Source organism: Chelonoidis abingdonii, chromosome 4 (assembly GCF_003597395.2).
Source record: "Chelonoidis abingdonii isolate Lonesome George chromosome 4, CheloAbing_2.0, whole genome shotgun sequence".
Taxonomy (NCBI): domain Eukaryota; kingdom Metazoa; phylum Chordata; order Testudines; family Testudinidae; genus Chelonoidis; species Chelonoidis abingdonii.
This window is the reverse complement of record NC_133772.1, coordinates 6,782,134-6,807,311: the sequence shown is the minus strand read 5'-3', so window position 1 is coordinate 6,807,311 and position 25,178 is coordinate 6,782,134. Positions and strand designations below refer to the sequence as shown.

The window sequence follows — 25,178 nt, the reverse complement described above, 5'->3', positions numbered from 1 at the left end:
CGCCAGGCTGTGGCATTTTCCCAACTGTCCAGCCTACAATGAGCTACGGGGCGTCCAGGGACTCGGCTACAAACGGTGTGTGGGCAGGAGGGAGACGCAGGGGGACGGGTGTGCAGTGGTGTGAGGGGAGTGGGCACATAGGACCCCAGCTCCAGCAATCTGTGCGCTGCAACATGAGGCTGGGTCAGGGTCAGGCCCTGCCCTCTCAGTCGCTGGCTGAGCTCCAGAGCGTTGAGCACCCCCTGCAACCGCTCTCAGGGCCTAGGTACCGCGTTTGGGGGTCGCTGTGCAGGGAGGGGTGCCCAGGGTTATGACAAGGTGGTGACTTCTGTGTAGAGCAGATTGGCTGGGTGGTCAGGGTCCCTCCCCCCACTCGGACAGGGCATGGGAATTGTTACAGCTCATAGAATTTACTGACAGCGTGTACTGAACACAGGTACATGTTACATACCTGTACAAAGCTTGTGCATGCAGAGGGGGCAGGCAGAGGGAGCTGGTGGGTTAGAGTGGGGGGGCTGGGAGCCAGGACTCCTGGGTTCTATTCCCCTGAAGAAGGAACTGGCGGTTTCTGGCCTGGCTGGGGCCGGTGTGTAGGGCTGGCTATGATACCAGCTGGGTATGAGCAGGAGGCTGAGCTGCCAGGGTAGCGGGTTCATGCGGTGGAATCCCAGTGCCCTGGCTTGGAGCCTGCGGGAGCAGCCCTGGCTAGCGCCTCTCCATAATGCTAAAGCCCAAACACCAGCCAAGCAGTGGTCGCCCGGCTCCAGGAGCCGGAGCTCGGTGGCTGGTTACTGACTGCCTGGGAAGAGCAGAAGGGTGGTGGGGTCTCAGGAAAGAGCAAGCATCCCCGGGAAAAGGGATTTTGCCACAGAAGGGGGGCTTGGTGTGAGAGTGGGAAGTTCAAGGGGGCTGAGGCTCCCTGAAAGGGGGCTCAGGGTGATGAGAGGTACTGAACATCAGAGCCATGAAGCCCTTGGCCCAGCGACGATGCCGGAAATGAAGCTGATGGTCAGTGAGTGCAGTTCTGGCCCCTCCCATGCATGAGGCACTTTGCAAATCCAGCTGGATGTGGGGCTTGGATCAGCAGAGCTTTATGGAAAGCGTCCAGGGCTGGGCTTGTGGAGGGCTCCGGATTGGTACGGAGGGGCACTGGCAGAGCTGTCAGGGGCAGGGGGTGTAGGGTGACCAGACATCCCAATAAAATCGGGACCATCCAGATATTTGGGTGGTTGTCCCGCATCCCGACCGATCTTCGGTTGGGACACAATTTGTCCCGATATTTCGCTCCACCGGTGGCACTGGGTTTTTTTGTTTTTTTTGCTCTGCCGGCGGACCCCCCCCCACCATGTGTCCCAATGTTTTCTTCATCTCATCTGGTCACTCTAGGGGAGTGCAAGCCCAGGCTGGGATAGCAGGGGGCTGCGGGGTGGGACTACGGAGAACTCAGGGCTGGGATAGCAGGGGGCTCTGGGGTGGGACTAGGGGGGAGCCCAGGCCTGGGATATCAGGGGGCTGCCAAGCAGGACTCAGGGGAGCCAGCCCCCGGGATAGCTGTGTGGTGTGGGGTGGGACTGCAGGAGAGCCCAGGGCCAGGATAGCAGGGGGCTGCAGGTCAGGGGTGGCGGGAGCCCAGGGCCACCATAGCAGGGGGCTGCGGGTCAGGGGACAGGATAGCAGGGGGCTGCAGGTCAGGAATGGGGGGGGGCTCAGGGCTGGAATAGCAGGGGGCTCCGGGTCGGCAGTGGGGGGAATTCAGGGCCAGAATAGCAGGGGGCTGCGGGTCAGGATTGAGGGGCAGCATGGGGGTATCAAGGGGCACTGCCATTTCCCAAACTCGCAGGCACTTTAGGATTCACCAGAAGATGCCTCAGGTCCATGTCCCAGCCCCCCCGATGCCCACAGCCTCCGGGGCTTGGCACTGATCCTCTCCCTTCCTTTGCCAGCGTTCCTCACAGCCAGTCTGAGTGTCCTGACATCAGACGGGGGCCCCTTCGCCTCTGGTCCTGAGTGGGGCAGCCCTGTGGGGGCTCCCTGCCTGCTGGGGCCCCCGCCGGCTTGCGGCAGGTTCAGTGTCCCTGCTGGGGAGGGCCCCGCGGGGCTTGGGGACGGTGTCCAGCCGGCCAGGAAGAACCAGCACGTGTCCAATGTGTCAGTGCAGCTGGAGATGCGGAGCCTGTGGGAGGAATTCAACAGCCTGGGCACCGAGATGATTGTCACCAAAGCGGGGAGGTAGGTGGGCATTGCCCAGGCAGGGCAGCACAGGGACCCCCATGTACCTCCCTTCCCCATTACAGCCCCTGGCAGGGGCCATGCCACCCCCAAAAAACTACCCCTGTGGCAGGAGCTGTGCCCCGTGTCCCAGCCTGGTGTTTTGTCCTGGTTCCATGCAAGGGGATCTGGTGCCATCCACATCGTCCTGGGAGTCTGAGCTGGCCCCTTGCTGCACCACACCAGGCAACGGGGCTCATTCCTGGCCAGAAAAGCCGCTCCCCCAGCGCTAAGGGCTGGCAGCTGGTGCCACATGTCACGGCTGCCCAGGACCCCATTGCCGGGTCCAGTCATGCAACCCTTGGAGATATGGGGGGAGGTGGGTGGAACAAGGACTGCCAGAAGCCTGGCTGGCACCAGCACTCCCTACCTGGTTTGTCTGGGCACCAGGGGGCTGGGCACAGAAGGGGGCACCTGGGCAGATGGTGGATGCCGATGGGGGTTGAGTGTCTTGGGGCTGTGGAGGTGCTGGGCCTATTGAGAGGGGGCTGCAAGGATGGCAATCGGCATGGAGTCTGCCCCCCCCCCCGACTTCCATGCCTAGTCCTCCAGCTGCTCTGTCTCAGTCTGATATTACTGACCATGAGCTGCTACTGCAGCATGATGTTCCGGGGGGGCTGCTGGGCAGCTCTGCCCACCCCCCACCAGCAGTGCTGCCCCTCCAATTTAGTGCTTCAAATGCACCTGCCCCCCACTACCCTCTGGCCCCTGCCCTCATCCCCCCCCCCCACACCCACTAATTCCCCTGCTCCTGCATGGGTTCGTGTTGCCCCACACTCATGCTCACGCCCACCGTGTCCAGGCTGCTACACGTCCCAGTCCGTGGGCACCTGCACAGCCCCCGGGTTGGGCAGCCTGGCCCCTTTACCCCAGCCCCCATGTGTCACCCTGCTGGGCCCCTGGAGCAGGGAAAAGGGCTGAGACAGGGCAACCCCAGTGCCCCATGTGACACCCTCCAACCCCCCACATGAGACAGGTTGACCACCAACCCTCTGTGTGACCAGGGACCCCAGCGTCACCCCCTGTGACCTATAACCCCAACCTCTCCCCCCTGTGACCAATGACACCAGGCCCTGTGCGATAGGGAGACCCCAGCCCTCCCCCCATGTAACAAGGGTGACCCCAGCACCCCATGCCCTCCCCTCTCCTCTCCCACAGGAGGATGTTCCCCACCTTCCAGGTGAAGCTCTCGGGGCTGGACCCGCTGGCCGACTACGTGCTGCTCATGGACTTCGTGCCCCTGGATGACAGGCGATATAGGTGGGGGGGGGGGATACAGGTGGGGGGGACAGCTCCTGCCCAGCTCCCCCCACCAGATCCTTGAGCAGAGCAGCCAGGGGAAGAGGGGCAGCCCTGTGCTGGGCGTGGTGCCCATAGATCTGGCAGCTGTGCCCACCTCCACTTGCCTCCTGTGTCGGCCTCCCCCCTGCCCCTCCCAGCTCCACTCCTCTCGCCTCCCCCCACTGCTCAGTCACATGCCCCCAGTCGCTACTGTCCCCCCTGCCCCCCAGAACAGGATCCCGGCCCCCACAGAAATGTCCTAGAGCCCAGAACAGGAACTACCCCCCCACTCACTGCCGCATGGCTACAGGCCTCTATATGGGGCGGGAGGAAAACCTCTGGGGCCCAGACAGCCCTCATCAATGCATGAGGCCTCCACTTGAGGGGGGGACCCCCCGAGCTGGTTGCCCCTCCCCCCCAGTGCTCAGGCCCTGCCTCTCCCTGCAGATACGCCTTCCACAGCTCCTCGTGGCTGGTGGCTGGCAGAGCGGATCCGGCTGCGCCCGGCCGCGTCCACTTCCACCCCGACTCGCCCGCCAAGGGGGGCCAGTGGATGAGGCAGATCGTCTCCTTCGACAAGCTCAAACTCACCAACAACCTGCTGGACAACAATGGCCACGTGAGCCACCATGCCACATCTGGGCAGCAGGCACACCACGGGGTGGGGGGAAGGGGACAATCCCTGAAGGCCAGAGACCACTCCGCTGCAGCATTATCTGGCAGAACAGAAACACCCCCAGCCACCCACGGGTCCCCCTCACCTTCCGAAAAAGGTTAAGCAACAGCTGGTTGAATGGGGCACGGTGCCTTTCCCCTCTAGGGGGCGCTGGGAGCCGGTCACACTGGTGGGCTCACAGGGTGGGGAATGGGCACAGGGCCGTTCCCCTCTAGGGGTGCCACTGCAGGATCCAATCCAGCCCCAGTGGGGTGGGGGGCTGCCTGGCTCAGGGGGGCCGGGATATGGCACTGTTGGCAGGGGCAGAAGGCTGCTGAGATACCATGCACGGCATGTGGCCCTACAAAATGGCGGATGGGGGGGTGGGACAGGGTGCCATGGGCTGAGGGTCGGGGCAAGGTGGGTTGATGGACTGGGGGTGTGTGTGCAGAGATAGGGCATAGGGTGAAAGAGGGGGTGGGATATGTTGCCATGGGCGGTGGCTGCCCATCTCAAGCATGGCTCTTCTCTGGCACATGCAGATCATCCTGAACTCCATGCACCGGTATCAGCCCCGCTTCCACGTGGTGTATGTGGACCCGCGCCGGGACAGTGAGCGCTTCGCCCACGAGAACTTCAAATCCTTCACCTTCGCGGAGACCCAGTTCATGGCGGTGACGGCCTACCAGAACCACCGGGTGTGTGCGCGGCCCAGAAACCACCCCACCATACAGGGCACTGAGCCAGCCCTCCCGGGGCCCCACGGCTGGACATTATTGTCTCCCTTCCTGCGATCCCTGCTTGCAGGAGTCCCTCCCCCGCACACCATGTTCCTGCCACAGCGCCCCCTGCTGGGGAGGGCAGGGCTAGGCAGTGCAGGCTCCACCCCCTCCCTGGGGTGGGGCTGGGCACTGCGGGCTCCTCCCCATTGCTGGTGTCACAGCGCCCCTTGCTGGGTGGTGGCCTGATGGCTGATTTCATCTCTCCGCAGGCTTCCTGTCCCGCTGTGCCTAGGGGGCTGCTGATCTGGGCAGGTGTACCTGAGCTGCTGCCAGCCCCCTGGGGTGCAGGGGTCTCCAGGGCTAGTTTTGGAGGGCTGCTTCCCTCACCCTTCTCCCTCTCTCTCTCTGCAGATCACACAGCTGAAAATCGCCAGTAACCCCTTTGCCAAGGGGTTCCGGGACTGCGAGCCAGATGACTGGTAACTGCCCCTCCAGCACCCTCCCCACCCGGTGGGAGATGGGAGCACTGGTGACTCCCCTCCCCCCACAGGGTACCACTGTCCTAACTACGGGGGGGGGGTCTCCCTCCCACCCAAGGGCTCATCCACTTGGCAGCCCATCACATGCCCAGCTGCAATGCCTCCCATCCCATCCCAAGAGAAGAGGGGAAGAGCAGCCAGGAGGGGCAAGTGATGGCACAAGGGGGAGGGGCCCACTATCAGCCCCAGTCACCTCCCCATCAGCTCCCCCCCCAGCTATGTACCCCAATACCCACTCCCGCCCAGCCCCCACCAGCCACCTCCTGAATCAGTGTAGGATGGTTTGCACATGTGCAAATTAGCTCATTAAAAAGTTTGCTGTGAGGATCTCCCAGGGGAGCTGTGCTCTGGTGGGGGAGAGGTACCTCTGCCTATGCTCCTGCCTCCCCTCCAATGTCTCACCCCAGCTGGGCCCCTCCCCATTTCTCACCCTCCCGCTTCTCATGTGCAGGCCTGGGGCATCCGGACCCCTACTGGGAACCTTGGCCTGCACTCGGGGGACAGGCCCCTCATCCCAGCAGAAGGACACACAGGAGAAAGGTAACCCCCACCCCCAGTGCTATTAGCTCTGACACCAGGGTGCCCCCCCCCCCCACTCCCACTGGAAAGTATGCGGGGGCAGGACTGTTGCCTACAGCTGGCTGGGGGGGGTCATAGGGGATGTGGGTGCTGGAGGAACCCCACCCGGGCCCTCTTCACATGCAGCTGGGCAGGCCATGCAGGCAGGGCAGGGCTCAGGGAGCCACAGACAGGTGCTGGGGCTCTTGGGCTCAGCCTCTAGCATTGGCTAAGCTAGGGGGCAGGGCTCTCGCACTGATAGGGTGGAGCTAAGGCAGGGGGCAGGGCTCTTGCACTGATAAGGTGGAGCTAAGGCAGGGGGTGGGGCTCTCGCACTGATAGGGCGGAGCTGAGGGAGAGGGTGGGGCTCTGGCAGGAGCAGGGCTTGGCGACCTTGGCACAGCAGCCCTGCCATGGTTGTGACCCACCCTTGTTCTCTGCTCTCTCCCCAGGGCTGCCGGGCCGGCACTGTGTCAAGGGGCAGCTCCCCACCACCCTCCTGCGAGAGGCTGCCCAGCTCCACAACTCCCCGCTCGTGCCACTCGTGGGGGCCCGTGGTTTCCAGGACAGCTCGGCTCCACGGGACCCTCTCCCCACAGAGCTGGGGCCCCCGCTGTACAAGCCCCTCTCCTACCACAGCGTGTACGTCAGGGCCAAGCCACGGGTGGCACCTTACCCGCTGCCTGCCAGCCTCCACTCCTTCAACATCTACGGTGCCAGTCCCCCTGCCCTCAACTACGGGCAGCAGTGATGGGTAGCCAGGCTGGCCCCCTGACTGCTTGGGGGGGGGGGCCTTAGGACCACCCCCACCCCCCCAAGTACTCAGACGGCTGCCCCATGGCGAGCCCCAGCTGCAGCGTGACAGAGGCAGGCTCCAGCCTGAGCGTCTCCCTAGGAGCCCTCCTGGTTGCCTCGCTCACAGTAGCCCTGGCCATGCTGGGCTCCCCCTAACCTAGCCAGCTGCTGGAGGCGGGGCTGCATGGCTCCCCTCCCTCTCCGCTGCTGCAGGGCCTCCCCCCCAGGCCACGAGGCTCTCACTTTGGGCCATGAGCTGCCACACAAGTCTCCCCAGCTTGTGACCATTAAACTTCCCTGCACGAGCCTTTGGCGTGGGGGGAGCCCTGAGCACGGCCCCTGGAAATGGGAGCCACAGCTCATGTCCAGGACACAAGGCAGTTCCCAGAGCACATGGCTGGTCAGATCCTGCCCCCCTCCCACCCAGGCAGGAGCTGCCTTCAGCACCCACCTCCCTCCCAGCCAGTAATGACCAGGGTGCAATGGAACCTTGGCCCCAGCTGGCCTGGCACATGATCCACACCCAGGGGTGCTGGACCAGTTTAGCAAGGGGAGATAGCGCCAGCTGGTGCCAGTGTAAAGTAACGGCAGCGCCACTCCTGCGGGGGCTGTGCAAGGTGCCCCTCGAGTGAGACATGCTGGGAGAGCTGCCCAGGCAGAGGGCAGGACAGGTTCACGCTCCTGAGCCGGGAGCTCAGCTGGCCAGGCCCCGTGAGCACCACCAGAGGCCCAGCGGTTTCCCATTACACACCAACAGGGATGGGGCTGTTTCACTTTTTAATCGTACAAAAGACAGGACAAAAGTAATCTGTGCCAAGGCAGGGAGCACCAGGCTCCGGCAGGCAGCGGATGACAGCATCAGACCAAAGGGGAGGGGAGGGGCAGGGTGGGGGAGGGGAAACAGCGCCAGGCTTGTGGGGTGGGGGGAGCAGCAGCCAGGGTAGAAGGTGCAAACCCAAAGGGAGGCCCCTGCCCCGGGACAGGGCAGGAGGGGGCACCATCCCTTTGAGGTGAGGGTGGTGGGGGGCACCTGGTGCCGAGGGGCCGGGCTGGCCCTATTCCCAGCTGTCAGCGGGGAAGGCAAAGGGACTCAGCTTGTACCCAGTGCCCACGTAGAACTTGTTCTGGAATTCCACCCTGCAAACAAACAACATGGGAGGGGTGAAAAGGGGGGTCAGTGCAGACATCATCCCCCAAAACTGACCCAGGGCCTCCCCCATCCAGGGGTTGCCCCATCACAAACTCCCCACCCCCCCACTCACCCCCCCGTCCAGGGCAGCTCCCCACTCCCTCTGCTGGGAGTACAGGCCGGGGGCTCACCAGTGCAGGCGCAGGGCATGCAGGAAAGCCGACAGCCCCTCCATCACCAGGAGGATGGCCACCGTCAGCACGGCGAAGAAGGCGAAGACGGGCACCAGCAGCACCCCGCCCGGGTATTTGAGCAGCAGGAAGCCCTTCCGCATCACCATGTTCCACAGCACCTCCGATAGCTCTGCAGGGGCACTGGGGGTTCAGAGCTGGGCATGCCCCACTTCCCCCACATGCCCCACCCCTGCCCCCACAGGCCTCCCTCCCACGCCCCCCTTCCCCCACACCTCCTGCCCTGCCTCGTCACCCACCGCTGCCCTGCCCCTCACAGGCCTCCCTCCCACCTCTACACCTCCCGCCCCACCTTGCCACCCACCCTGCCTCGTCATCTGCCCCCACAGGCCTCCCTCCCAGCCACGCCTCCCTCCCCTGCACCCACCCCTGCCCTGCCCCTCACAGGCTTCCCTCCCACCCCACCAGCCACCCATAACCTCCTCCCCTTCCCTCCAGGGGTCTGCATGAGGGGCCACAAAGCATGTGTGGACCAGGCTGAGCGCAGGTAGGAGGCTGTGAGACCCCCACCCCCCAACTCCCAACTCACGGGCATGGGCCAGGCTGAGCGCCCACAGGCGCAGGTAGGAGGCCGTGTTGGAGATGCAGCCCAGGCAGTACTCGATGGTGTGGATGGCCTGGTGCATGAAGACATCAGAGAATTCAAACTGTGGGAGACACCAAGGCAGTGGAACGGGGTGAATGGCAGCACAGAGGGGTGGAGGGCAGCGCCATGCGGGGGGAGCAGGGCACTATGCCTGGCCACTCTTCCCCACCCTTGGCACGCTGACATCCACAGGCCATGGGCCCAGGCAGACACATACCATTTGGAGGTACCCAGCTGGGGCTGGATCTCACAGTGCTGGAGAGGGACAGCCCACAGATCACAGGCTACATGGGAGCTCAGCCACCCAGCGGCGTCCATTCCCACCCCCTGTGCCCACCCAGAGCGCTGGTGAGGGCACTGCTAAGCAGTGAGAGAGAAGACTGGGATGGGTGGGGGGGCTAATCCCGTCCCTGATGCTCATAACTTCGGGGTCTCCTGCCCATTGCAGGGCCCCATCCTTCCACTGCGAGGCCACTCTGTGCCATGCTGGGGGGATGGGCAGCAGCTTGTCAAGCCCCACCCCTCTGAATGGCCCCGCCCCATCTCAGTGCAGCATTTCCAGCCCACAGATTGGAAAGTGGTCGGGCCCAGAGCCGCTGTGGGGCTCCCCCATGCTGAGTGGGACTGGCAGGGCAGCGGGGCCAGTCACTGTCCCAGCACTCAGTGGCGTTAAACTCGTCCCTTTCCCCAGCCATCACAGTACCCCAGGGATCTCACCTCAGCCTCAGGGCCATGCCTGCCATGCTCCATGTCGGCTTTCATCGCGTTCACCGAGTTCCCCGGCTCCTGCGAGCTCAGCAGCGGCTGGCGCTCCCCGGCGTCCCCAGGTGAGCCAGGCTGTGTAGAGCCCAGAGCCACACATCAGACAGGAGAGGTGGGGGACACGCCCCACAGGTCACAGCCCCCATCCCTCCCCACGGCACCTGCAGCTCCCTTTGGAGAGGTCCCACAAAGCCCCACAACCCTGCCGCCAGCCCAGCCCTCCAGGGGCCCCCAGGGCCCCCGCCCAGCCCCTTACCCTGAGATGAGGGTGCCCCCTGCGGCGGTGCTGGCACCACAGGTACACGGGCGTGCCCAGGAGCAGGACAGGCACAGAGGCCAGAGCCAGGACGACCAGGATGTTCTGCACAATCACCTGCAGTGGGGAGAGGGTGGGAGGGTCGTGAGAGCAGCATCCCCACCCCCGACGTGGGTGGGGGAGGTACCAGGTTAGGGGGCCGTCAGTCTGATCCAGCATGGGCATGGTGCAAAGCGGGAGATTACCAGGCTAGTGAGGGAGAGATACAAAGCTGGAGGGGCCTGTTGGTGTGAGCTGCGCTGGCAGGGAGGATGATGGATGGGCCCTGTGACAGGGGATTTGGCCGCATCAGGCAGTGAACCCCATGTTGTTCCAGGGGTTCCCCTCTGCTGGAGCGTGCCGCCCTCCTTAGGGGACTAAGCACAGCCATTCTCTGCACCCAGTGCGATGCCTCCGGCAGAGACGCTGGCACAGAGCAATCCAGGCCCTTGGCTCCGCCCAGCCCCAACCACACCCTACTCTCCCCACCGAGCTGCACTCCCCCCTCGAATCATGTGGCTGCTGCTCTGGGCAGAGGGCCCTGGCTGTGGAGGGGCTGCCCAGCCCCAGGGCCCATGGGAGGGAGATTGGACTCGGGGTCTCAGGCAGGACGGTTTCTGTGCAAAGCCTGGCAGCTCTCGTGCTTTGTCCAGAGTCAAATGGCCGGTTCAGCACACGCCTCAGCCCATGTCCCTCAGCCCTGAAGGTGCCCACAGCCAGCTGAGGAGCTGGTTCCGAGGCCCAGCTGGCTGGGCTGCGCTGCCTGTGTGCCCAGGAAGGATGGCAGACCTGGAGCTGCCCCGAGGAGTGGGCCCAAGAGACCCAGAGATAGGCCAGTGACCCTGCTCTGCCCAGGCCCAGGAGGCGAGCCTCATGTGAGATCCGGAGGTTGGGTCCCACCACACCAGCCTAGGGGCTAGACAGAGAGCGGGGCTGGGCCAGGCGTGGTGGGCCTTTTGGTATGATCTGGGAAGCAGGTGGGAACTGGACTGGGTGGTGCAGTGGAAAGCAGCTACAGATGCTGGCCTGGTGTGGGGAGTCCCCATCCTGGGCAGAGCAGGGAGTGGCCATCAGAGTTCCCCGTCCCAGGCACGGCGGGCGGTTGTCGGGGTTCCCCGTCCCAGGCACAGCAGATGGTGTTGGGGTTACCTGTCCGGGTTACCTGTCCCGGGCACAGCAGGCAGTTCTCAGGGTGACCTAACCCAGCTACAGCAGGGTGACCATCCCAGTAGAGGGGTTGTCAGGGTTACCTATGGGGGTTACCTGTCCCAGGCACAACGGGCAGTTGTCGGGGTTACCTGACCCGGGCACAGCAGGTGGTTGTCAGGGTTACCTGTCCCGGATACAGCGGGTGGTTGTCGGGATTCTCGGTGAACATGAACATGTCAATGAAGTGGATGAGGATGCTGGGTGCCCGCAGGGAGTTGACAGCACTGAACGTGATCCACTTGTAGAAGATCATGAAGACGAGGTAGCCGAAGAGCGCCAGCATGAAGAGCGTCTGGGGCAGGAAGACCAGTACCACCTGGTACCGCTGCCTGAAGTGCCTGTGTGCCAGCGAGAGGGGGGGTCAGGCCTAGCCGGGCTGCCCGCCCCCATGGAGGGAGCAGCAAATCTTGCGAGGTGGCCTGGGGCCCTGTACTGCTGTCCTGGCTGGAGCTGAGAGCAACAATCCTGATAGGCAGGATCCCAGCGCCGAGGATGGCTGGCTCTGGGCTGCCAGGGGTTCAGGGTGTGTCCTGGGGGACTGGGCAGGGGAGTCAGGCAGCGCAGCAGAGCTGGGGACACATCCCTTCCTGGCAGCAGGAGCCCCAGAGCAGCCCTGGCAGGCTTCCTCCCCAGCCTGGCAGCACAGCCAGCTCACACCTCACAAAGGCCCAAGGGGCTAGAACAAGCCCCATCTGCACTGAGCACTGGCACCGATGCCAGCCCCAGGGAGCTGCTCCTGCACAGAGAGACATGTGGCACTGGTGCCAGTCCAGTTCAGAGCAGTGCCACTGACTGCCCGAGGGGATGCGGCCACGCCCCAGGGGCAAGGAATGCTTGAGGGCGAGGGGTCTCCATCCCAGTGAGGGGCTGTCGGCAGGCAGGGCCCCAGGCTCAGGGGCCAATCCTTGGCCAATATCCTCCCCACACCAGGGCCAGGATTTCCTGCAAATGCAGAACCCCAGGCACAAGGAAAGGGTGGGGCCAGAGTGGGGGATGAGCCAGGCTCCGTAGCCCTCTCCTCTGGGGCACATGGCCTGCCAGGCTGAAGCGAGGGGGCACAGGTGGGCACCATGGGTGGGCGTCGGCAGCCCCCCAGGCAGCAGTGACTCACACGTGGTTGAAGACGCCGAGCAGCACCCCGAAGCTCATGTGGATGATGCCCAGAATCACTGACATCTTCATTTTGAAGGAGTTCAGGAAGTTCAGGTGGTTATTGGCCAAGCTCCAGACCTGCAGCCAAGTGAGAGGAGGCGTCTGAGCCAGGGTGGGCACGCAGCTCCCAGTTGGGGGGGGGGGGGCAGAGCAGAGTGGTGTGTCTGGCCAAGGAGACAGTTGGCCAGCACGTCCCCCTATCCCTCCCTACTCACCGGGTCAATCCCGAAGGGGTAGGGCCCCTTGAAGACTCCAGTGACGTTGGGGTCCAGGGTGAGGAAGGCATGGCTGGCTAAGTAGTCGGAGCTGTAGGGACAGGGGGGTGTCAGTGCCGGGGGGAGGCGCTGGGCAGAGTTGGGGGCACATACAGATCTGCAGGCGGGACAGTACGTGGGGAGGCAGCGCTGACGCAGGGCAGGGAGGGGGCATGTGGGTGTGGGGAGTCAGGAATGGGAGCCCACAGGTGGGTAACGGGTATGGGGACAGGGGAGCAGGCTGGTATGTGAGAAGAGGGACCCCCTGGGGGGTAGCAGGTGCGGGGGGGGGCAGCAGACAGGGTCCCATGGGGGGTAATGAACAAGGTACCAGGCAAGAGAGCAGGTGGGGGTCCCGGGGCAGGGACAACAGGGTAGCAGGTAGGGGAGCAGGCAGGGGGTATGAGAAGAGGGACCCCGTGGGGAATACCAGATGGGGACAGGGTACCAGGTGGCAATTCCATGGGGTGGTAGCAGGTGGGGTCCTGCAGGGAGAGCTGGGTACCAGGCAGGGAGCAAGTAGGGATCCCGGAGGGGGGAGCAGGGGAGCAGGTGGGGGTCCCATGGGGGGGAGCAGGGTACCAGGCAGGGGTCCCATGGGGGTGAGCAGGGGAGCAGGCAGGGGTCCCGCAGGGGGGCAGTGCCCACCTCCAGTTGGAGTGGTTGACCATGGTGGCCACACTCCAGGCAGAGGGGAAGATGGCGGTGGCCTTGCTGAAGCACTCGTTGTAGATGAAGCCAGTGTAGACGGAGAAGGCCCCCATGAGCAGAATCAGGTAGCGCCCCTCAAAGAATGTCTGCCAGATCTGGGGACAGACAGACAGACAGATGGAGGCACAGCTTGGTAACAGCCCAGCCCTCCCCCATCCCCCCCAGCAGTTCCCCCCCTCACTCACCTCATTGCGTGCTTCCCTCAGGCGGGGGCTGCTCTCAGCCAGCACCATCCAGAGGGCAAAAAGGAACATCAGCAGCCCATGGCCAACGTCCCCGAACATGACAGCAAACAGGAAGGGGAAGGTGATGATGGTGTAGGGTGCTGTGGGGGTAGGGAGCATGTCAGAGAGGCCCTCCCACCCCACATGGGCCCTTCACCCCCACACGGGCCCAGACCACCCTGCCACAGCCCAGACACAGGGTCTTTCCCCTCTTGGGGGCGCCAGCTCTGATCTGTCCCCAGGGCGGAGCCTGGCTGATTCAGGGGGGCTGGGAATGGGCCATGGGGCTTTTCCCCTGTAGGGGGTGCTGGCTCTGATGCAACCCGAGGGCGGGGGTGGGTGGGTGGGAGGGTGGTCCCAGGGGTCCCTTACCCGGGTTCACCTCCTGGTAACTGGCGATCCCATAGGCGTCGACGATGCTCTGGAAGCTGGCGGTGAACTTGTTGGTGCGGATGAGGGTGGGAGGGCTCTCAGAACTGGGGATCCGGTGCACGAACGACTCCACCCCCGAGCCACTCTTGTGCTGCAAGGGAAGGTGGGCCTGGGACCAGGGAGCCTCGCGGCAACACCAATCCACCCCACCCTCACTGCCAGCTGGGGAGCAGGCAGGGGCTGGCTTGGCCTGGGGTGCAGCCGGAGGAGGGCAGGGCAGGGCAGGGCAGGGCATGGAAGGAAATGCAGCATAGTAGGAGGAGGTGGGCAGAGGAAACACCTACCAATCCGTGGAGAGGGGAGAACATGGACTGGCTCGGGGGGTGGAGGCATGTATCAATCTGTGCGGGGGGGACACGTACCAATCCGTGGCGTGGGGGGAAGATGTGGTGGGGGGGGCAGGCAGAGGCACGTACCGATCCGTGGCGCAAGGCCTCCTGCACCTGTGGCAGGTCACGCACGGGGCACCACACCTCGGCGATGAGGCACTTCTCGATGACGTTGAAGCTGCACTGGTTGAGGATGAGGTAGATGGCCTTCATCTTCTGCACCTTCATGCGCCAGGCTGGCAGCATCAGCACCACCTTCTGCAGCACCTGGGACAGGTACTGCTCTGTCTCCCCCAGCACCTGCCGGCAGGAGGGAGGTTCACAAGGGCAGACACCAACCCCCTCCAATATTCCAGCACAGCTGGGGCCCCCCAGCCCAATGTTTCCTTTCCACCCTGGTAGGGGCTTCAGCTGCTGCGCACCTCCCTTACAGCCTGGGACCCATAACGCTGGAGGCTGTTGAGCAGGACTGTCCTCCCCACTCACCCCCCACAGCTCCCCCATCTCACTGCAGTGAGGTTGTTGAGCGAGGAGTGTCCCCGGGGCCCCTCTGCAGCTCCCCCATCTCACTGCAGTGACGTTGTTGATGGGGGAGTGTCCCCAGAGCCCCACACACAGGACCCCCATCTCACCGTGTTGAGGTCGTTGATCTGGGTGAGCAGCCCACTCAGCACCTCCAGCCGGTCGGCCTCCCTGTCGGCGTAGGGGTACATATGGCAGTGGAAGCTGGGAGAGACATGCACAGGTGAGCGGGGGGCATGTTGGCGGAGAGGGCGGCTGAGTTGTGTGGGGGAGAAACTGGACAGCCAGGGTGGGGAGGGAGAGGTGTTGGGGGAGGCACAAACGGCTATCATCAATCCTGCGCCTTCTATGGGCAAGAGGAGTTTGGCCAGCCGGCTGGAGCGGGCCCTGGCACTCTGCTCTCATTCCCCCCAGGGAACAGCCACACCAGGCAGCAGGGGAGGGGCTGCCCCCAAGACACTCCCCTGGCCTCCTAGCTCCCCAGACAGGAACAAGAGCAGCTCTGGTGTGGCACCGGGACCCCTCACGCAGCAGCAGCAGGCATATGGAGCGCCGGCGCATGGGGCAGGAATTGCTAGGGGTGTGGACAGGCCGACAGACAGATGGTGAGGAGATGGGGCGAGTGGGGGCCAGCACTCACCAGTCCGAGATCTTGCGGATTTTCTGTCCAATCTGCTCCCCCCAGTACGAAATGAGGAAGATAACCCAGGTGATGCTCTCACCCTGCAGGCGGAACACATTACCCATGAGCCTCAGCACAGCACAGGGGTGCCTACAAACCACCCCGCTCCATGCTCCCAGGTTCCAGAGAAACGCCCCCAGCCCCACCCCACTCAGATCCACCCACCGCCCCTCCAGGCCTGCCCCCGTCACAGACACCCAGACCCGCTCCAACCACCATTCCTGCAACCCCCCTTCCTGCCCCGCACTCACCGTGGCTGGGTCCTCCATGGGCTCCGCCATCTCCACAAAGTTGGCGATGAGGTACCCGCGGCAGGCGCGCCACAGCAGCCGCTCAAAGGAGGTCACCCGCCACGGGTGGATCACGCCTGCCACAAAGCTGGGGGAGGGGAGAGAAGTGAGAGACAAGGGGGGGGGCACGCTGGCATCCCAGGGCAGAACAGCTCCACAGCACCCAAGGGTGCCACGGCATCCATGGCATTACCACAGAACCTGCCGTGTCCCAGGCACAGCCCCGCTTTCCCTCCCACCCCCACTTTGTCCCAGATGGGGCCTGCCCCACAGCTGCTGCCCAGTTTTCCAGGAGGGGCCTGCCTCATGGCTGCTGCCCCATCTGTAACTCATCCCGCCCGCTCTGGAACTGACTCACTTGACTTTGACATCGAGTCGCGGTGCCGTGGATGGGTTGAGCAGGGGCTCCTGGTCTGAGAGGGCGCGGGGCCGGGTGGGGGAGCCCAGTGATGCCTGCCACATGGGAAAGAGACCATCAAGGGAGCTGCCCAACCCAACGGGGCCCCTTCCTTCCCCCTTCCCCAGGCAACCGGCACCCTGGTGCTCTCCTCCTTGCCTGGCAACCTCTCCTTTCTCCCCCAGGAATCCACCATTGGCCCCCACACCAAAGGCCTCCCCACACACACCAGTGCCCAGCCCTGGGGGTGACCCACTCCACCCCTCCCTGCCCCACAACCTATAGGACACCCCCACTCCACCCATCTCCTGTCTGCCTCCCAGATTCCCTTCCCATTCTGCCCCTCTATACCTCAAAGTAGCACCCTGGAACTACCATATTCTCGAATGTCATATAATTATAGTATGTCTTGTGAGGTATTATTTTAAAAATCTTGATCTGTTGAACATAAATACCATTTGACTGTCTGTGCTCTCATTGTATGTGAAGTTATGAAGCATTGCTACATGTGTTACTGAAATAGTTGTGAGGTTGGGAGATGCCTCCAGCCAACCTTTCAATTGCAACAAAGGACCAGATAGATGTGCTGATGGCCCATTAAAGGGAATCCACTCTCCCAACAACCATCCCAGAGACTTCTCAGAGAGAGCATGTACGCAGTGGAGACTGCTTGGCCACTGGGGACTGCCTGATCCCCATGTCACAGCAAAGATCGAGAGATAGTGACATCATCACTTGGGCTCTTTCTTCCAGGTGTTGACTTGAGCTGAGAGGGGAAACGTCTGGAGGACAAAGACTTTGAACTGGGGAGGGGGGTCCCAGGCTGGAAAAGAGTCCCAGCCTGTGCATTGAGGATCTGTAATCTGATTGTGCCATCGGTCAGGGTGAGACACTGCTTGATTCAAATCCTGTTTAGTTTGCAGAACTTAGATTACAAATTTATTTTATTTTTATTTCTTAAGTAACCAACTTTGATCTCTGTGCCTGCTACTTATAGTCACTTAAAATCGATCTTTCTGTAGTTAATAAATCTGTTTTATATTTTACTTAACACAGTGTGCTTTGGTTGAAGTGCTTACGAAATCTCAGCTCAGGTTACAAAGGCTAGTGCAGGGGTCGGCAACCTTTCAGAAGTGATGTGCTGAGTCTTCATTTATTCACTCTGATTTAAGGTTTCAGTGCCCGTAATACATTTTAACATTTTTAGAAGCTCTCTTTCTATAAGTCTATAATATATAACTAAACTATTGTTGTATGTAAAGTAAATAAGGTTTTTAAAATGCTTAAGAAGCTTCATTTAAAACTAAATTAAAATGCAGAACCCCCAGAGCGGTGGCCAGGACCTGGGCAGTGAGAGTGCCACTGAAAATCAGCTCGCGTGCCGCCTTCGGCACGTGTGCCATAGGTTGCCTACCCCTGTGTGACCACTCCACATAGAGGGAGTGAGGAACTACTTAATGAACTTGCACTGCCCAAGAGGGCCTTGAACAGTCCTGGAATGTAGGGCTGGAGCTGGGGGGAACTGGGTGGGAGATCATGAGCGGCTGGGAGATCATTCATGTAACTCAGCTGGGCATGTCTCTACCTATGGATGTCTGTGGAACTGCAGTGCCTAGCCAAGGTTTGTAGCTTGACATCAGCATCACAGTGTGAGAGGCAACACAGGTTGGTGGAACAGGGCTCAGTGGCCCCCCAGTCCTGGTTACATCCCAGGGACCCCATCACACCCTCCCAGCCCCAGGACCCCATACTCTAATGATCCCCTCCCTGCCGCCCAGGCCTCTCTGCTCTGCCCCTCCTCTGCTCCCTCCAGCCCCCTCCTCAACCCCAAGGCCACTGCTCTGGCCCCGCACAAGGACTCACCAGCTGGCCGGTGAAGCGCTGCCCCTCGCGCAGGACTTGCACGTACTCCTGCAGCTCCCGCAGGCGCCCACCCAGTGACTCCCGGTTGCGGCTCACTTCGCGCAGCTCCTGGGCCAGCTGCTCGGACTGCTCCTGGATGCGCAGGGCATCACGGGGCAGAGGGGCCAGGGGGCTTTCAGGGCAGGGCCCCAGTGCCAGCCCTGCCTTCCGCAGCTCCTGGTGCAGGAATGCTGTGCAGCAGGGACACAGCGCCCATCAACACTGCCCGTGCACAGCCTGCCCCCATCAGGTACCCATCTGGAGACCCTCCTCTCCCCAGAGCACAGGGTTGTGTCCCTGACTATCTGGGCTAATAGTCATTGATGGGCCTATCCTCCATGAACTTATCTAGTTCTTTTTTTAATCCAGTTATATTTTTGGCCTTCACAACATCCCCCGGCAGCGAGTCCCACAGACTGACTGTGTGTTGGGTGAAGAAATACTTCCATTTGTTTGTTTTAAAACTGCTGTCTGTTAATTTCATTGGGTGACCCTTGGTTCTTATGAGATGTGAAGTAGTAAATAACACTTTATTTACTTTTTCCACACAGTTCATGATGTTACAGGCCTCTGTCATATCCCCCCTTAGTTGGAAGTGCCAATTTATTGCCAAGATGAAAAGTGCCAATTTATTGCCAAGATGAAAAGTGCCAATTTATTAATCTCTCCACACACGGAAGCTGTTCCAGATCCCTGATCATTTTTGATGCCCTTTTTTGAACCTTTTCCAATTCCAATATATCTTTCTTGAGATGGGGCAACCACATCTGCACGCAGTATTCAAGATGTGGGTGTACCATGGATTTATACAGAGGCAACATAATCTTTTCTGTCTTATTATCTATCACTTTCCTAATGATTCCCAACGTTCTGTCCACTTTTCCGACGGCCGCCGCACATGGAGTGGATGTTTTCAGAGAACTATCCACCATGATAACAAGATCTCTTTCTTGTCTGGTAACAGCTAATTTACATCCCATCATTGTAGCTGGGATTAAGTTTTCCACTGTGTATTACTTTGCATTTATCAACAGTGAATTTCAGCTGCCATTTTGTTGCCCAGTCACCCAGTTTTGTGAGATCCCTTTGTAACTCTTCACAGTCTGTTTTGGACTTAACTAACTTAACCCCATACCACTGGGCCTCTGCCACTCCAGGCTCCCATCGCCATGTGCAGCCCCTGCAACCCCAGAGACACCTCCTCCCTGCAGGGTTCCCACCTGCCCAGACAGGAAACACCCTTCCCTCCCCACACAGGCTCTCCACTACCCCAGAGCCTCCCCTGCCTTCCCCTCACCCCACAGCGTCCCCAGTGTTCTAGACTTTCCACAAAGTCTCCCTGTCCCCCAGAAGCGCCCCCTCCCCCAGAGTGGCTTGACACTCACTGAAGGTTTTCTCCATGTCCTCACAACGCCGCACCTCACCCACGAAGCGCCGCTGGAAAGCGTTGACATTGGCGTTGAGCTGGGGGAGCAAAGACAGCACATCAGAGCCCAGCTGCAGCCCACCCTTCATGGGGCCCTGACTCCGGGCGGATAGGGTGGGGCCAGCCATCCCAACAGCCCCGGCACTTCGGTCAGGGACCTCGATTCCTGCCCCTATTGGGATCAGCCACCCAGCCACCTCCCCAGTCAGGGACCTCGACTACTGCTGCCCACCCCACTGGGGATCAGCCACCCCAACAGTTCCAACCCCTCAGTCAGGGACCCCGATTCCAGCCCCTATTGGGACGAGCCACCTGGACACCTCCCCAGTCAGGGACCCTGACTTCCCCTACCCCCCCAACAGTGCCCCAGTGACAAACCCCAACTCCCACTGCCCCCATAGGCACCCGACATCCTGACTTCCCCATGCCCCCTTCCTCTCCCACTCTGGGACCCTGGCTCTTCCCCATGGCAGATGAGAGGTCCCAACCAACCACCCCGTGGCCACTTCCCCCCACCCCAGCCAGTGACCCCGCTCCTCTGCTCCCCCCAGGGGAGCACCACGTCCTGCCCTGCACATACGTCTCTGAACTCCACGAGCCCCCTCTCGCCCAGCTCGCTGACGCAGGCATAGGCCGAGGCCGACTGCAGAAAGAGCTGGGCCAGGCAGACCTCCTCGCTGCGGAACATAGAACCCATGGCGCTGCCGGGGGAAGGGGAGAGTCAGTCACCTGGCAGCGAGGGCAAGGGGCACAGAGACCCAAGCCCCTCGGATGGAGACCCCTGCACCCGTGGGGAGGGGGACTGGTGCAAGGGGCACCAGAAGCCACGCTGTAGCAAGCAGCCCAGGCGTGGGGACGGACTCCTCGCCTGGCAAGGAGGAGAAGAAGGGGCTCCTGCCAGGGGCAGGAGCTGGAGCCGGCAGAGACAGGCGGCAGGGCCACGGCAGTCCCAGCAGCTCTGGAGAAGGAGTGGGCATGGCCAGGAGCCCCTGCTCCAGCTGGGGGAAGGCAATTGTGGCTCAGACTCCAGCTCCCCAACAACCCGGCCCGGCACCCAGACAGTCACCCTGAGCTCCAGCCATCTGTGCAGCTGGCACCTCGGCAGCCATACCGGCCAGTCACTCACCTCAGGGACGGCCTTGCAGCTGTGTGGGGCCCGCGGCATAAGGGACCCACCCAGGGAACAAGGATCCGCAGCTCTGCCCATGAGACACCCAGCAGCAGCTCGGATGAGTCACCCAGGACTTTTTTGACCTCGGAGATTGCAAAATAGTTTCCAGTAGCACCATCCCCCTCCACCCCAGACCAGCTCAGCTTCAGCCGAGCCTGAGTCAGGACTGGCTGTGCCACTCACCTTTGGGGCTGACACAGCCAGACCCGCATGTCCCAACAAGGGGTGGGGAAGGCACATGATGGAGAAGAGGATCAAATGGGAGCACAAAGAGATCCGGAGCACCCTCCATGCTCCTTTGCAACTGGAGGGCAGCCGGGGCCCTGCAGCAGCTCTTAGGGCAGGGGGAGGAGGGGATCCAGACCTCAGGCTGGGCCCAGCTCACTGCAATAGGGCCATGCCAACACTCCAGCTGAAAGCAGGGAAACACAAGAGGCCTCTTGGAGGAAGTCCCACTCCCTGCACAGGGTCCCGGGTGTACCAGGAGAGAGGTCAAGCAGCCACCCTGACGCTGAACCACACCCAGTCTACCTTGAGGCATCACCGGCTACTGCCCACTGTGAACAGGAGTCCAGTAGGACCCCCAGCCCAGGAGACACGGCTGCGCTGGGGCAGAAAGGCCCGTGTTTCTGAAGCTGCCACCAGTCTTGTGGGCCCAGCCTGAGGCGCTCAGGCTGTCACTCCCTGCCAGATCCCCCCATGCAGGACTCGGCCCCAGGGCTCGCGCACCACTCCTACACAGGGAGGCCCTCTCTTCTCTCCTTCTGCCTCTATGGGGCGACAGCGCTGCAGCGAGCCCAGCCACAGCCAGCGCCCCCAGCCTCACAGACAGGTAGACAGCTCCACCAACTGTTCCCTCCAAGCTGGCTCTTTCCAACACCTCCCCATGACACTGTCCCAATGCTGGCAAGAGCACCATTACCCCATGGAGCAGCCCACACTCCCAGCATGCACTGCTAGCCCAGGGGTAATACCGTACATGGAGATGTTAGCGTGTCCAAGCCAACGTCCGTCCCTTCCGGAGCCAGGCACAGCTGGATTCGGGGACCCGCACAGAACCTGGCACTAGCCCCAAGGATACAATTAGAGCGGCTCATTAAATGGAGCTCTCTGTGGGCCTGTCTACACTGCCACTGGATATGTAATTCATGAGTAGCTGTACACGTCAGTGCAGGAACCTCTACCTGAGCTAGTTATCACCCCTCCATCTGCAGGGTATGCGACAAAGTGGGAATTTTCTGTAATATTTTTAATGGAGCCCATGCATGCCTCAGTTTCCCCCATATTTCATATTGCTATCCAGGGGACGGGGGAAGGACTGTTTGCTCTCAGGACAGGCTAAGAGACCTGGTCTATGCTACAAAGTTAGGCTGAAGTAGGCGGCCTTGCATCAACTTAGTTGTGCATGTGTCCACCCTTTGTTCCAGCTTGGCTGGGCTCTGGCTGACCAGAATGGTTGATGCTTTAACCTTCAGTTTTCTCTGCTGACCTAAGGTCACCCCATGCTGTGTAACAGGTGACTAATAAACCTGCCTGGTTTGCCAGCGCTGTGTGTGTCACTGCAAACACTGGCTGAGGTGCATTAGTCCCTGAAAAGTGGCCTAGCCTCTCCCAGGAGTCCAGTTCAGCTGGACTCGCCAGGAAAAGCTCATGCTGTGAAACACGAGTGCTGGAGCCCCAGAGGTTAACCGGAAGGAGGTAGTCAGGGGCAGCTCCAGGCCCCAGCACGCCAAGCGCACGCTTGGGGTGGCATGCCGCGGGGGGCACTCTGCCGGTCACCAGGAGGGTGGCAGGCAGGCTGCCTTAAGCGGCATGCTTCTGGAGGGTCCGCTGGTCCCGCGGCTCCGGTGGACCTCCCGCAGGCGTGCCTGCAGAGGGTCCGCTGGTCCCGTGGCTCTGGTGGACCTCCCCCAGGCATGCCTGCAGAGGGTTTGCTGGTCCCGCGGCTTTTGTGGAGCCACGGGACCAGCAGACCCTCCGCAGGCATGCCTGCGGGAGGTCCACCGAAGCCACAGGACCGGCGACCTGCAGAGCGCCCCCCGCGGCATGCTGCCATGCTTCGGGCGGTGAAATGTCTAGAGCTACCCCTGGAGGTAGTGAGACCTACCCCATGCAGTAAGATTGAAACCCCTTGGGGGCTGGACAAACTGAAGGGTTCCTCCTAGAGATTGTTCCAAAACCGGGGGCGTAGCACCAACACTATCAATCTGTAACAGTTAGGGTGACCAGATGTCCCGATTTGATAGGGACACTCCCAATTTTGGGGTCTTTTTCTTAAATAGGCTCCTATTACCCCCCCATCCCCTGTCCCGATTTCACGTTTGCTGTCTGGTCACCCTAGCTCTGACCAACCACCAGCTGCAGCTACTGCAGGCCCTAGGCTCTGCGCTCCTGCTGGGATGGACCCAGGGCATAGGTGCTGGAACTTGGGGTGCTGCTGTACCCCACCGCTTGAAGTAGTTTCCATCATATACTAGAGTCACAGTGTGGTTCAGTGGCTCTCAGCCCCACCACTATACAAATTGTTCCAGAGTCTCTGACCCCCGGCAGCTCTAGCCGAGGCCCTATCAGGGGAGCTGACTCCCAGCCCCTCCGTTTAGAGATGGGGGGAGGGCGATCTCCCCACCTGAGCCAAGCTCCGTTACCCCAATGCCCAGCCAGCCCCACGGGCACGGGGGGATGCCCTGCCTGGGATGTGCAGGAGCCCAGCTGTGCCCCAGCCCCACAGCGTCGGGGAGAGGGGGCAGTGGGTCACTCCGCTCCAGTGGGGCTCAGGGGAGCGACAAGCGACCCCCCCAGCCCGGAGGAGCCGGAAGTGGCGGCAGCAGCACGTGGAGCCAGGCCCTGCCAGGCCGCCTCATCACAGCCTCCGCCCGCGGGCTGTGACCCGGCCCGGCCCCGGCCCCGGCGGCACAGGGCCAGGGTGGGGGCGCCCCGGCCGCGGCTCCTACCTGCGCTGGGCTCCAGCTGCTGGTCCCGGCTGGGTTGTGGGGAAACAGGAGTCCGGGACTTCCTCTTCCCCTGGGCGGGCTGCTCCCGGCCGGGCCGGGTCAGACCCACCCCCGGGACCTCCCCCACTGCAGGCTGCAGGAAGCTCCGCACCCCTCCCTGGCTTCCTGCCCCCGCGGGAAAGGGGGCACTGTGCGAGGAGCTGCTCCCCCCCCACACTCCACTCGCCGAGCCTCACCCCCTGCACCTGGACCTCCCCCCCATCCAGACCCCCGCGCCGAGACTCACCCCCTGCACCTGGACCTCCCCCCTAACTCCCCCATCGAGACCCACCCGCAACTCCACCCGCCGAGCCTCACCCCTCAACCTCGACCTCCCCCCCACTCCAACCCGCAGCGAGACTTCACCCCAATGCGCACTGGCAGACCCCCCCAATTCCAAGACCCCCGCCCGAGACTCACCCCCTGCTGCCCTGGCCTCCCCCAATCCAGGCCCGCGCGAGCGTTCCCCCTGCAACGTGGACCTCCCCCCGACTCCCTCCAGACCCCCCCGCCTAGCTCAACCCTCCGAGCCTCCACCCCTGACATGACCTCCCCCGCACTCCAACCTCCCGCCCCAGCAGTCCCCCCCTACCTCCACCCGCCAGCACTCATCCCTCACCTGGGACCTCGTCCCCATCCCAGACCCCGCGCCAAAGCCTCCCCCTAGCACCTGACCTCCCGCGCCTAAGCTCCACCCCCTCCACTCTCATACCCCTCCCGCTCCCGAAGCCCTCCCCTCCCTGCGCCCAGCTCTCTCTCTCCGCGTCCCGCCTCCACCCCTGCACCTGTCCCCCCATCCAGACCGCCAGCTCCACCCCGTCAGCCTCATCCCCCGCCCCGCCCCTGGACTCTTCCATCTGTACCCCTCCCGCGGCTCCTCAGCTCCGCCCCCGCCGGAACTCATCACTCCTGCACCTGGAACCTCCCTCCACTTCATCCAGCCCCCACACAACACTGACGTCAACCCTCCCTCACCAGATGCCCCCAGTGGATCCCCACCCAGACCCTGCCAGCCAGCCATCCCCCTTGCATCTCGACCTGCACCGCTGAACACCCTTTGAGCCCTGCACCTGCCACCCACTATCCCCACACCACGAGCCCAATCGAGTTGCCCACCTGGCCACCCCTCCAAGCCTGCCCCCACATTCAACCCCCCATTCCCTGCGGTGCTGCCACACCATTCTCCCCCTTGCACCAAGACCCCCTCTTCTGCAGCCCCCACCCCAACATTGGAACCCCTTGTTTGAAGCCTCCATATCTACTTCTCGGACACACAATAACCTCATTTCCCATCTCTCTGCACTCCAGATACCCCCTTATCTGCCCAGGTCCCAGATTGCTCCCTACATACACAACCTTGTTGGCACCCCTGCACCTTATGTTCTGTGCTGGGCTGGAAGACTGCCTATCACACACGTGCATTCTCTCCACACAAACCCTGCCCCCTACCTCTGCAACCCTGGAATCTACTCGGCCGTACGGAGAGACAGTACTAAGGTTAATGTATTTCTGTACTTGTAAAGGGTTAACAAGGGAACCAAACACCTGCACCGGGAGGAGGCAATTCAGGAAACAAGATTTTTGGGTGTTGTTGTGTCGTGTCTCCTCTCGTGTATGCTCTCTAGTCTGCTAGGGGTGCTGTCTGT

General features: G+C 62.1%; 2 protein-coding genes across 4 annotated transcripts; one reads left to right on the top strand and one right to left on the bottom strand.

Annotated features, from left to right (window-relative positions):
• The first annotated feature begins 987 nt into the window (after window positions 1–987).
• On the top strand, window positions 988–5,409 carry TBX10 (T-box transcription factor 10). Its single transcript, XM_032775896.1, has 6 exons — window positions 988–1,008; window positions 1,850–2,229; window positions 3,427–3,528; window positions 3,997–4,168; window positions 4,747–4,902; window positions 5,338–5,409. The coding sequence occupies exons 1-6, from the start codon at window positions 988–990 to the stop codon at window positions 5,407–5,409; spliced, it is 903 nt and encodes a 300-aa protein (XP_032631787.1).
• A 2,173-nt stretch (window positions 5,410–7,582) lies between these two features.
• Window positions 7,583–23,606, bottom strand: TCIRG1 (T cell immune regulator 1, ATPase H+ transporting V0 subunit a3). 3 transcript variants are annotated; one of them, XM_032775837.2, is made up of 20 exons: window positions 23,494–23,606; window positions 19,952–20,072; window positions 19,331–19,409; window positions 17,907–18,136; window positions 16,005–16,099; window positions 15,608–15,734; window positions 15,315–15,397; window positions 14,785–14,878; window positions 14,240–14,452; window positions 13,764–13,914; window positions 13,353–13,492; window positions 13,105–13,262; window positions 12,418–12,508; window positions 12,162–12,280; window positions 11,175–11,388; window positions 9,803–9,919; window positions 9,502–9,621; window positions 8,728–8,845; window positions 8,139–8,310; window positions 7,583–7,955 (listed from the first exon to the last, which is right to left on the bottom strand). In XM_032775837.2, the coding sequence occupies exons 2-20, from the start codon at window positions 20,066–20,068 to the stop codon at window positions 7,874–7,876; spliced, it is 2,520 nt and encodes an 839-aa protein (XP_032631728.1). In that variant the 5' UTR covers window positions 20,069–20,072; window positions 23,494–23,606; the 3' UTR covers window positions 7,583–7,873. The 3 variants fall into 3 exon arrangements, with proteins under 3 accessions (XP_032631728.1, XP_032631729.1, XP_032631730.1); XM_032775838.2 differs by lacking the exon at window positions 23,494–23,606 and adding an exon at window positions 20,498–20,560 and having other exon boundaries at window positions 7,779–7,955; XM_032775839.2 differs by lacking the exon at window positions 7,583–7,955 and having other exon boundaries at window positions 8,191–8,321; window positions 23,494–23,557.
• Between the last annotated feature and the right edge of the window lie 1,572 nt (window positions 23,607–25,178).

Coding starts and splice junctions, on each gene's coding strand:
- TBX10 (XM_032775896.1), top strand. CDS start 988: ATGCCGGAAATGAAGCTGATG. Junction 3,529..3,996: donor CTGGATGACAGGCGATATAG/GTGGGGGGGGGG, acceptor CTCTCCCTGCAG/ATACGCCTTCCACAGCTCCT. Junction 4,903..5,337: donor CGGCCTACCAGAACCACCGG/GTGTGTGCGCGG, acceptor CTCTCTCTGCAG/ATCACACAGCTGAAAATCGC.
- TCIRG1 (XM_032775837.2), bottom strand. CDS start 20,068: ATGGGTTCTATGTTCCGCAGCGAGGAGGTCTGCCTGGCCCAGCTCTTT. Junction 14,879..15,314: donor ATCCGCAAGATCTCGGACTG/GTGAGTGCTGGC, acceptor TGTCTCTCCCAG/CTTCCACTGCCATATGTACC. Junction 7,956..8,138: donor CATGCCCTGCGCCTGCACTG/GTGAGCCCCCGG, acceptor GTTTGTTTGCAG/GGTGGAATTCCAGAACAAGT.